Source organism: Prinia subflava, chromosome 9, assembly GCF_021018805.1.
Source record: "Prinia subflava isolate CZ2003 ecotype Zambia chromosome 9, Cam_Psub_1.2, whole genome shotgun sequence".
In the NCBI taxonomy this organism is placed as follows: domain Eukaryota; kingdom Metazoa; phylum Chordata; class Aves; order Passeriformes; family Cisticolidae; genus Prinia; species Prinia subflava.
Genome location: NC_086255.1, coordinates 6,643,219 through 6,655,731, shown reverse-complemented (window position 1 = coordinate 6,655,731; position 12,513 = coordinate 6,643,219). Strand labels below are relative to the sequence as shown.

Here is a 12,513-nt window from a genome sequence, read left to right as displayed (position 1 = left end):
ACAGCAGCAGTAATTTGAGGAAAAAATACATATATGAAATTTTGCATTTTAAGTTCAGTGGAACAGACAACTAAGTGAAAAATTAACAACCAGAACCAACTGCCCCCAAGAAATGAAAATATCAATGAGAGACAAATTTCCGCAAGTTTATGAACGGTATGTAATTCAGTAATTAGATCAAGTCCAAGATTTTCGTAGCAAACATGCAAAAACCACCAAAATAGATGTGAAACCACCACACTCATTACTATCATTTTATTTTTAGGAAAAGCACCAGACAGTTGCATGCAGAGCCAAACCAACAAACTCAGAACATTCATCCTTCAATACTATCACTGTTTCAAATAATTAAATAAAAAAGAATCCAAGTGCATTCAAGTACGTGCCCACCCAATTTCAGTTACACCAATCTTTAGGTAAATCCCTGATTCCATTTGTTCATTATAAAAGAATAAGATACTGTGTTGAGTTTAAAGAGACTACAATGGAATGTGAATTGGCAGTGCAGCAAATCAGTGATGTTCCTATCTCACCCTTGCCATAGGAAATAAGGGCTGAGGGAAACTGGGATTTGTGTTATCAAATCCAGACACCTTAAGTGTCACCTAATAAAGAAATTAATGCCACCAGTGTGTGCCAGGTTCAAAGCAAGGGCTCATTTGTTAGCACTGTGAGCTTTCAGCTGGGAGTTCTCAGAATGTTGATGATTCCCAATAACTTGCAGTTCCAGAATGAATCCCAAAGGCTGCACATACCCAGCGGAGCCTAAGGCAAGTTACTTTTGTGCAGCAGTGAAAACAGACTCCAGCTGCAGCAGTTCCAGAAGCTGCTGTGTGACACCGAAACAAAACCCAGGAGCAAGTCCTCCTCTGCAAAGCTTTTAACCCAAATGAGAGCACCAGTCCAGCCCACAAAGCCCTGAAGCCCTGGTACCACAGTGAGATGCTGCACTGCCTCTGCGTTTCAGTCTCTGTCCCCTGACAGAGCTGAGACAGAAGAGTTGTGCTTGTGCTTTTCATTCCCTCCCTGTGTGGGGACAGCAGGCAGGGAACCAACAAGATCTTGGTCTAAGTGGATATCAAAACATTTTCAGAGCAATGTGTCTAAACACATTTTAATTAATAATTAGTAACACCCCCCATACTGAAGCTGATGAGGGTGTAATCATTTACAGAGTCTAACCCAAACCTGTCCAGCTCAAGAGGGATACAAGGGGCTCCTGGCAAGCTTTGGAACAGACCTTTAACAAGGCATCTTCTCAATAAAAGAAGAGTTTAAAAAGCCTCTTCAAATCCACTTTTAAAGGTAACTGACACTATCTAAGAAATTAAAAATCATACCTGCAAAATTAAAATGGGAGAGGGATTTTGAGTGACACACAGTTATTTAACACTTCAGTGCATGTAACAGAAACTGCATACAAAAGACCATTTCAATCTGTATTATTTCTGTCTGGAGTACAGACCGTGGCCCCTAGTAACACACCTAAGCAATTCACATGTCCAGATAATGATTCCCAAAAGGTACAGCCTTGCAGAGTAACAATTAACAGCTAGAACTATCTGTTTCTTTTATTTTCCCAACATTAGCTTCTTTATGCAGTGGCTTGCTTTTTTCCTCTTTCACTTTGTTCTGGTTCAGGGCGTTTTCAGACATTTGATCCCCACTGGTGGACACAGGATCTAAAACTACCACAGATTCTGTCTCTTTTTCACTGCTAGAAGCTTTTCTTGTCAATTCTGTGTGACTAGTTGATCTAGAGGAAAAAGAACAAATATATAAATACAAATGACAAGTTCACATATTCAGAACAGCATAAAAACACAGAAAAGCATTTCTATTAGTAGCACATATGACCAAGACAGGTCTGCTAAGCTAATAAATAGATTTATGGATTTAACAGCTGTTAGGTACAGATAGCAGCGCACAAAATGCAACAGTCACGTTCCCCCTCCTGGATCATTTGCTAAGCCAGGCATGGAAGATGAAAAATGAACTCACAAGGCACTGAAAAATGGCTTTTCCACACCTCTACCCCAGAGCCACCTGCTCGGGGGCTGCACCGCATGACCGAGGCACAGCACAACCAGGTGTTCCCCTGGTCTCACTGGGAGCAAGCACTAATCTTTGCTGGAAATTCACCTCCTGGCTTTGCTGAGCTATCAAGGGCATTTGACCCACACACTGTGTGCTGCAGGAATGGGGTTACACCACCATTGTTTGCAGGGCAGGGATTTGTGTGCGTAAAAAGCCTCTGAGCAGGGAGGAAGGAAAGGTCAGAGACACCCAGGCTGTCAAAGCTGCCATCAGCCTATGAATATTAAATGCACTTGTCTGTATTCAGAAGCTTTGTACTGGTGTTGAAAACATGCAGGCAAATCCTCAGATTAGCTGGAATGCACCAGCAGAGAACATGGCAAACACTGGGAATGCTCAACCTGAACAAGTGGCAGATAGGAGCGTTCCCACTGCCACCTTAACCCTGCTGGGTGGGCAGACAGAGAGCCTGAGAGCACAGGTTGTGCCTCCTGCACCCTGCATTCCAGAGCCTGAGCCCTCCAGAGCCTCATCCCCCAGATACTGATCCTTCCAGAGCCTGAGCCTTCCAGAGCCTGTCAGCCCAAAGCCTGAGCCCCCAGAGCATGATCCCACAGAGCCTGATCCTTCCAGAGCCTGAGCCTTCCAGAGCCTGAGCCTTCCAGAGCCTGAGTCCCCCCAGAGCCTGAGCCTTCCAGAGCCTGAGCCTTCCAGAGCCTGAGTCCCCCCAGAGCCTGATCCCACAGAGCCTGAGCCTTCCAGAGCCTGAGTCCCCCCAGAGCCTGATCCCACAGAGCCTGACCCTTCCAGAGCCTGACCCTTCCAGAGCCTGAGCCTTCCAGAGCCTGATCCCACAGAGCCTGAGCCTTCCAGAGCCTGATCCCACAGAGCCTGAGCCTTCCAGAGCCTGATCCCACAGAGCCTGAGCCTTCCAGAGCCTGATCCCACAGAGCCTGAGCCTTCCAGAGCCTGATCCCACAGAGCCTGAGCCTTCCAGAGCCTGATCCCACAGAGCCTGAGCCTTCCAGAGCCTGATCCCACAGAGCCTGAGCCTTCCAGAGCCTGATCCCACAGAGCCTGAGCCTTCCAGAGCCTGACTCCCCAGAGCCATCAGCCCAGTGCCTGCGGGCTCAGCGATGAAACCCCTCAAGCTGAGGACATGCACTGTAGGCTTCTCCAGAGCCTTCCTTCCCCACCCTCCCCCCCTGCTTTTCTTTTCATTTTTCTGAATTTTCATGCTTATAAATAAGGAACAGTCTTTCATACTGGTAACACACTTGAGAGGAAAAGGTAGAATCAACTGGAGGGCAGAGGAAGAAATTCAGCTACAGGATCCATCTGCCATGAACTGCCCTTTATTGTGACAGTCTTTGTGCTAAAGAAAATGGCAAAGAAGAAAAAGGTCACCCCTCTCAACAATTAGAACGTTGGGTGGGGACTGCACCAGCTCCCACCTGATGGGGAGAGAGTAAAGGAACAGGTTAAAACCAAAAAGATAATCACAGAAACAACAGTTACTGCACTTTCCATTTCAGAAAGAATTTACTCAGCTTGCTGCTGCAGCGCTGGATAGAGCAAATGAAATTCCACGTTCAAGCTTTAATTACAAGAATTGTCTCTAACATTAGAATTTTGATATAAGTTAATTAATGCAGAAATTGGCACTAATAGATACAGTTTCAGACTCATTTGATTATCATCAGAAGCTAGTGATTTCAAAAGGAAAATAATGCTTATTTTATGCAAAAGTTGTCAATCATTCCAGAGAAATACAAGATGGAGTATTTTGAATGTTACAGCAAATTAAACTTTTTAAAGCAGTGTAACCAGAAGAGGGTTATTTTAAAAAGTGCTACTTTTGAAAAGCTGATTGCCCAACACTATAAAGATGGTCAAAGCCATAAATGCCAAGTTCATTTTTATTTCACTTTGGAGGTAACTATCTTTCAAATCCAACAGCTGGACTATTTAATACAATCTGGTGAATCAAAGTATAATTCTTCACTGGGCTCACAGTGGGGAGTCTGCATTAGTGTATGGCAGCATTCCAGCAACTGATGCACAGCCAAACGCTCTGAAGTCTGTTTCATTTATAACAAAAATGGATAAAATGGCAATCATATTTGCCACCTTCAAAGGACAGAAAAATGAAAGATGTCGATATAAAGTAGTTTAATGGAGAAAACCGGTGATTAAATCAGTGTTTGCAGCATAAAAATAAGAATTACTATCCGACTTTGTTGTACCAGTATTGCCTTCTTCAAATCCTTCACACTGGTGCAGCACCAGCCTGACAATGCTGCTGTTACAGCTGAGGCATTGTTAAAAATTATTAACCCTATTTATCAGCTATTCACACCTTACTTTCAACAGTTTGTCAAGAGCAGAATGTTTCAGTGTGAAGAATGAACACAATTTTGGTGCTTCTTTTCAAAAAACAGCACCTACTCGTACAAATAAAGCTGAGAAAAGCAATGAGTAGAGACAGAGTTTGCCACAGTTCTGAAAAACTCAATTTTGTCAAGCCAAGGTATTTGCATTTAGTTCTATGCAAAGCTCTTCCCTCACTGTGATGGTTAATGCTGTTATCAATGTTCTTGTTATTTGTCCACTATACAGTTAAACCAGAAATTGAGAGCCTAGTTCTATTGTACTCATTCACACACAGCTGTTCACAAGTCTGCATGTATTCTTCAATGACTAAACACATCAAATCTGCATTGTGAAATATGGGTTTAGATGATAAATACATTTGAGATTAATTCTTTGGGATATGCTGTGTTCCATGCTTTGTTAGGTAAGAGTATCAGAAGCAATCTGTTCTGTTTATACAGTCACAGAACCTACAGAAGGTGTAAATACTAAAGGGTTACTAAAGTCTGGGAAGTAGCACTGCTGTGACCTTTGCATAAAATCTACAGTAGGAGTACAAAAGGACAAACTAAGGATCAGACTGTCAACTGAGACTTGGATTTTCTTTGTTTCCTCTGGTAATATTAGAACCTTGGCATTATTTAACCTGGGTTCGTGTTCTATTCACGAAATCATTGTAAAATCATTGTGATACATATCCATTAGAAAACAGAATTTTATGTCAGTATTCATTGAGAATAAAAGCAAAAGCTGCAGATGTGTCTATTATTTTAGAATTCTTTACAAAGTAGGAGAATAAAGCAGAGAAGACCACAGGCTAATACTGAACAACAGTAAAAAATACACCCATTCCAAGGTTTCAAAGTCTGAGATGAACAAAGAATTCCACCACAGTACCACCAGTATTTGTCCAGCAGTGATTACAGGGCATATAAACAGTGACACTGGTCAATAAGCCCACTGTTCCCTACTAATAGTACCAGTGCTACCTGCAACACCAGACATCTGTGAAGGAAGTGCAAGAAATCTCCACCATTTCAGAATGCCCCTGCCAAATTCAGCTGAGTACAAAGGTGGTCAAGCACAGCAGCCAGCAGAACAGAACTGCAATCTTTAGCATGGAGGTTATTCCCATTTTCAGGTGCTTCTTTTGAAAAAGCTCAAAAAAGACAAGCAAATTTACTTAAATGAAGAATCTTGGAGAGCTTCTGCCTGCACTGAGAAGGCACACAAAGAGTACAAGCTAAGAAGAATGATTCAGTAGCTTTTAAAACAGTTAAAACTGAGGAGACCTCCAACTTCCAGAACATCCCATTGTTTTCTTCATCTGTTGTTTAAACTAAATTGCCCATGTTCAAGCTGCACTGGAAGACCTTTGCACTTCATTCCAGCTGAGCCTGAGCTGCTCCCTGCAGAGCTGGTAGATGATTTGGGGTACTAAGATTACAGCCAGGAGAGGGAGGACAAATCCTTTAATTGTATAAAATCATCAGATTAAGACTAACCCTCCCTGTAGTGCACTCTGTCAGCAGAGAGCTCTGCACCCCAGAAACACGATGTTTACCAAGTGCTGAAAAAAACCTCACAAACAACCAAAAACCCGGGGGCAGAGCCGGACACACCTCTCCCTTCTGCGCCTACACACTGCAGGGGGTCACGGGAACTCTCTCTGCTCCCAAGGAAAATAAATTGTCACCTCCTCTAAGCAGTTGTGCCAGAATTACACTCATGCTGGGTTAAACACTGGGGAAGAGATGTGCAGAGAAGTTACCTGCACACTGAGGTAAGGCCTCGGTTTCTCTACAGGACACACATTACTGATTTCTCACATTCCACACCATTCCTTAATGGCTACAGACACACAGGAACCTCTTGCACTGAAATAACACCTCACCTAGGGGTTCTAAACCCAGGTTTTCTATAGCAAGCTGTACGTTAAAATCCAGGTGAAGGAAAAACAATAAACCCTGCCCTGCAAGAGGGATAACCTGGCAATTATGAGACATGCAGTCCTCCCCTGTGATGTGAAAGGTTTGCTCGGCCGCTGCAAACAGATAAGGATGTCCCACCTTGGTTAGATTTCAGGGAATTATAAATGATGAGGGAGCTGCATCCTTTAACCTCAGGTGGGAATAAGGAGCAGAGGATTTCTCATGCAGCCCAGGCAGGGCACTGTGTGTTCAGGCTCTTTGGGAAAGGGAGTGATGCCACAGGAGGTGCAGAGCACAGGGCTCAGGGTGATTCACTGAACCAGCTCCCTGGTGCCCCCCCAGGACATCCAAAAAGGCTGGATCACATGCCCTGGTTCAGCTCCATCCATGCAGTGAACCCAGGGATCCAGGATGCACTAAGGGCACTCCAGAATACAAATCAAAGCTCAGCAAGCGCAGACAATAGTGAGATTTGCTTCAGAAGTGCTCTGCTGATCCAAACCAAGCTGCTTCCAGAGAAGCCCAGAGCAGTGCCTAATTACAGAGCCGAGCTGTCAGACCTGCTGGCCACATGAACTCCCCTCTGCTGCCTGTTTCCAACAGTGCTTTCACACCTCGGAGTCTGGGGGCTGCTTCTACCAACCTCTGCTGCACACAGCACCCAGGAGAGAAGAGAAAAGCAATTGCTCTGTCATTGCTGTGGGGCCTGCAGGTCACCCCAGCACCCCTGCAGCCTGGCCACACCAGAGTGGAGAGCCCAGCTCCTTCTCTCTTGCAGGAAATCCATGCCCAGGGATGAGTGTTCCCAGCTGAGCAGGTTTACACCAGTGACTCAGTGCAAGGAAGCCACCAAGGACTCTGGCCCACTACATTTGTTTTAATGCTTTAAACAGATAAATTAAAGTGAAATGTGTCTTTCAGGATGTCACTGAATAGGCAAGCTGAGAAATAAATTGAGCTTCACATATGCTTTTTTAACACATAACAACTGTGACTGTCAACACAAGATCCTTTTCACTGTCAATTCACCACGCATTCTGTGAGACCTTGGGGCCTGCAATTATTTCATTTCCTTTCTTGTAAATGCAATTTCCACTTAGTTCAGTGGAATAAAAGTACACAAAAGGTGGCAGGAGTTGTTTGTATTTTCTGGTTTGCTCAAAATCATAGACATCCACAAACTACAAACACAATTTTCAGGAACAACCTCACCTTTCTGTCAGGGTAGGCGTTCAAGAAAATGCAATGGCATTATTCATGTCAAAACAACTGCTGAAAATATCTTCATCTTTCTGATTAAATTAAAATGAAGATCATTTTTCTTCTAAGGATACTTAAATGAAATAAAAGGGGAAAATACATATGATTGAAAATGGCATTCTGCTTTTAATTCTCTGTGGGAATTAAATACAACTGTAGAGGACAAAAGGAAATTGGGCTCTTTATCCACTCAAATGATGAAAGTACTGCATAAGAGTGAAGTATCAGTTCATAAAAACAGATGCAAACTGAATATTCTGCTCATTTGTCATGACTTCCTCCTCTGAACAAAGCAATGGAGACTTGCTAGAATTGGTACTGGTGGTATTTTCTGACTGACAGAGCAGGAAATCAGAAGTCTAACTAGCCATAACTACAATATTTTTCCTAATCTGATTTGTCTCATCTCTTTCCTTTTCTTGAAATGACAAACTGACAAGCAACCTGGCAAGGCAACCGAAGCAAGTGCACAGTGTAATTCCAAAAGGAGCCTTGTATTGTTGGAGAACAACCCAAACCTCCAGGGAATCTGAAATAAATATTGCTGAAGTAGGTTTAACTCTGATGCTGGTTTCAGGTCTTCAGTTTGCTGTGATGGAAGATTCTGCTGCCCATCTGTGCAAAGGCAGCGCTATTTTTTTTAATTTGAGATTTCAAGGTAATTCAAAATTTTTACCAACGAATTTCTAAGAATAATAGTCAGGACTTGTTTTGGTTCAACAGAAACTGCCCTGCACACCAGCATACAGACTGAGATGACTCACATGGTTGTATTTTTTAAAGTATTTGTCAGAACTACTTTTAATCAAGAGTTAACAATATAGCTACCATCCCTCCTCAGGATATGGAAAAACCCCTTAGCCTTGTTATCCTTCAAAATCTCTTGAGGGCTTTTTTTTGACAGAGAAGATGAACATTTTTTGAAGAATGTTTATAGGTCTTAGAAAGAAAAAACTTTATTACAGAGAATTTAATTTCTCATTTCACATGAGACTGCAAATTATATGGGGAGTAAACAGCTGCAGCCTGTACATTTATCTTGTTAACCAAATCTGATATTAAATCACTTTCCAAACACACCAGCTAAACACATCTTGTACTACAATATATCTAGAAATCCATGTTCTACTTACTGTAAGGTAGGCTTGGAGCCTGTAGCACCCTTAGGCTGGCTGGGGACAGGACCTGAGTTGGGTACTTTGGAAGGGAATTCTGTCTCCAGGTCTTTCTTCAGCACTGCCTGTGGGGCACTGGCTCCCGAACCCAGCACAGGCAGAGACTTCGATTCTGATGTGGCCAAGATTCCAGTGGGACCTAAAACCCAAAGAGAGTTTAATGCTTTTGTTATCCAGATTGGTGTAGAAACAACTCAAGAGCAGAGCAGAACTCAAGCTAACTGCAGAAATCAAAACAGAATTTTAATGAACAGTGTCCAGTGCAGGAGAATATCAAAATAATGCATTTGCAGCTTCTGCTCTCCCCACCAAGATTTCCCTTTCTTGTAGCACAGGCAGAACTTGCTGTGTTGATCCTCCTGCCTTCTGGGGTCGTGGTCAGTCCTGCTGCCCACACAGCCCTACCCAGGCACAGCTTTGGTGCTCTCCCAGCCCGACTGCAGAAAAGCCTGACCTCAGTACTAATGAGGAGTCAGTGAACTGTCTGCAAAGTCCAAGACAAAACTCCACAGTGACATTCAAACCAGCCACCCCTGCAACAACTATGGCATGGACTTAACGCTTGCACAAGTTCTGTTTGCAGCCAAGGAGAACATCAACAGTTTCTTACAGAAAATGACAGTAAAGCACAGCGTAAAAACTGCAGACCCCTGGTCTGCAGAGGAGGTTAATTCAAATCACCAGCCCTAAATCTCATTTCTCTGGCTAGCATTACTTTCAAGAGTATTTTTACAGTAGGTTCAAGCAAGAACTCCAGCAATAACATCTGAGCTCCAGGCTGGAAAGAGGAATCTGAGTGTATGTGTTTGTGTGTGCAGAAAATCCTGACAGAAGCATCTCTTGGAAAAAATGGGATGAAAAGCAACAGGTGAGACAGGGAAGGGAGCCACTCTAGAAGAAGGTGAAGTTCTCCACAAGGGCTGCAGTGGTCTGGAAGAGAATGTAAAGCTTCAAGGGTCATTTAATTCAGAAAGAGGAGGAGGACTCCTTTGGGGTGCAGCACTTACTGCCACTGTCCTGGTCAGTGGTGACTTTCCGGCGCCGCAGCACTCGCTCCAGCTCTGTCTCACCACTGTCTGTTTCAAGGGACTTCAAGCTTCGGGAACTGGTGGATTTATTCAGTGTTTCCTACAGCAAGAAAAGGGCATGAGAAACTCTCTGAGGACAGATTATGCCTTGCCAAGCAGCTCATGTGCATAACTTCAGAATCTTTTACACACAAATCTAGAGCAGCATGCTGAGCTCTTCCATCGGTGGAGCGTCCGCTCACCATCCCAGCCTCACCTGGACTAATGAAACAGGGATAAACCACACTCACTACACATCAGGGGGCTGATATCAGGCTTAAAAGAGATGTCCTGTCCCTGCCACTAATGAACAAACTCTGATGTTTGTGGGAAACTGCCAACTTCCTCCATCTTAACGTTTGAAGGATTGTAAGAAACTGCTCGAGAGTTATCATGCACATAATTAACCTCTGATAGCAAAAAGCCAAAGATCCATCTTTTACTGCTCCAGTGGGTTTTATATTTTAGCATGGTCCTGTGTTGCTGCATCCTAGTGTGTACGTGTATCTGCAGAAGTCAGAATTTATCAGCTACAACTGCAGCATATTATATCCTATAATATCCTATAATTATATTCTGATCTGCCATAAACCTGACCCTTTGTCTATATACTTCAAAGCTGCTCTTTCACACAGAGTTAGATCTCAAGTTGAAATGTTTTTTTATACATACAGAACAGAAATAAATGCTGTTACTGCCTTATGCCAAGGCTAGCATGTGGTATCAGTGAAGCTGCAAGTCCAGGAGCACTCTTCTTAAAGTGGGAAGAAAAGAGGCTTTAAGCAAAGCCTGAAACTTCACAAACTTGCCTACAGGAATTTACACATGCATTTAGTGCATACTGCACCCATTTCCCAACTCACAACAATCATTTGCTGGATCAGAACCTACTTGATCGTAAAATTTGCCCAAAATGTTTATAATGCAACTGGAAATTTGGTACCCATTTACTATTTCATTCTCCCTCTGAGTCTTCCCATAAATCTTGTCTATTGAGCCTTCCAAAACATGACAGACTCATACAGCATTTTTCCAGACCATAAATAACATTCTATTGACATCTTTTGTTTATAAGCACATAACTTTTGAGCAGAAATAGCCAAGGACAAAAGGAAATAGCAAGTTGCAACAGCTGTGCTATTTTAAGGAGCCCTGCAAAGAAGCTCTTAATTCTTCACTCCTGCCAAGAAGTTAAATTTTTTTCTTTCAAAACTATTTGAAATTTAACTGAGCAGGTTATTCATTAGTAGTATGCTCCAGATCTGTACAAATGTATGTGTACAAAAGCAACTTAAAAAAGGGAGTCACTCAAACTCTGGAATTTGCACAACATAAATGTGTTTTGTTTGTAACAATTATATGGAGGTCTACACAAAATGCATAATTAGCATAGTAGTAACAAATGTTTACTCCATCACATTCCACCCCCATGTTTGTTGTCTGACTGTGCATAATCACTGCTCTCAAGGATAGACTGGAGTTGCATTTTATCCAGTTTGTCTTGCACTGCAAACACCCTGAAAGGCTCAAAAGCAGCGAGGCTGACAGAGAAGTGCAGCGCCTGCAGGTTTCTCTCTGCTCCCTCTCAAGTGCACAATCAAGACTCCCCTGATGTCAGTGACACAGTGCTGATGGAATAAAACATTATTTATTCAAACATTATTCTATTAGAGAACGAAGGGACCCTGGGCAGGACAGCTCTGTCCAACCCTCCCTGGTCCAAACAGCACAGCACATCCCACTGCTCCTGTAATTATGGAATTCTCCTCAAAGCACAGTCTCAGTGTTGCATTTTGTTCCTTTCCTATTAACTGCCGCATTTAATTATGAGTCCCTCTAATTAGGGCTCAGCATTGGGGTCTGGTGACTCTCTAGACCATTTCTTCCATTCCTCCCCTGCTTTCACATGACTGGAGAACAGCAACTTTTACCACATCACTGGTGCCTCACTGGTGATTTTCAATCACAGCATAGGCTGTGTCTACACTCTTCTGTACCATCCTGCATCCCTCAAAACACCACTGAACTGTTTTCTGTAAGGGCTGTTTAACCACAGAGAATGATTATCTTCACCTTCTGCAGAGTGCAAGTGAAGCATTTTGCTTCAATACTGGCAGAATTTCACCTGACGTGCCAAAGTGGCACTTGAAAAGCTTCAGGGTTACAGAAGTCAGGGAGCAAGAACTGCAGCTCCTTCTGACTGATAGGATTTTAGCTCTTGTGCAAAAGAAACAACCAGTTAAAAACAAGCAATGCAACACTTGAGTAAAAGACACAACAGGAGCAAACCACTGCTCTCAGCTGGACCAAATGTGCCTAATGTTTTTATTTTGTGGTAAGGGGTTATGTGGACAGCTATTCAGAATCTGGTTTTTTCCATATACAAATGCAGACAGATCAGAGTTATTGCTTTATTTAAACTTCACCTATGCTAACAAGAAATCTGCCACAGGAAGGATAGCTGTTGAGGACAACTCTACATCTGGTGTATGTGCAGTCCAGGGAGTTTACTTTGGACTAGATACAGACACTCAGCTCCTCTCCATCCCTAAGCATCCCCACTGGGAGTATTTGGAAAGTTTCCAAAGAATCTATGGCAGACACAGACCACAAAATCCCCTCTAGTGGCAGGAGCACACAAACCCAGAGCGGAGTGCAAAAACAAATTCT

General features: G+C 43.0%; 1 protein-coding gene across 2 annotated transcripts in view; it reads right to left on the bottom strand.

Moving 5' to 3' along the window:
* Positions 1-227: 227 nt before the first annotated feature.
* Positions 228-12,513, bottom strand: part of SHTN1 (shootin 1) — a 54,446-nt gene continuing 42,160 nt past the window's right edge. For both annotated transcript variants that reach the window (XM_063405231.1, XM_063405232.1), the window contains exons 15-17: positions 9,784-9,904; positions 8,735-8,915; positions 228-1,756 (exon numbers count right to left, since the gene is read on the bottom strand). In XM_063405231.1, the coding sequence (XP_063261301.1) occupies positions 1,546-1,756; positions 8,735-8,915; positions 9,784-9,904 (513 nt within the window). In that variant the 3' untranslated portion in view covers positions 228-1,545. The remainder of the gene's footprint in view (positions 1,757-8,734; positions 8,916-9,783; positions 9,905-12,513) is intronic.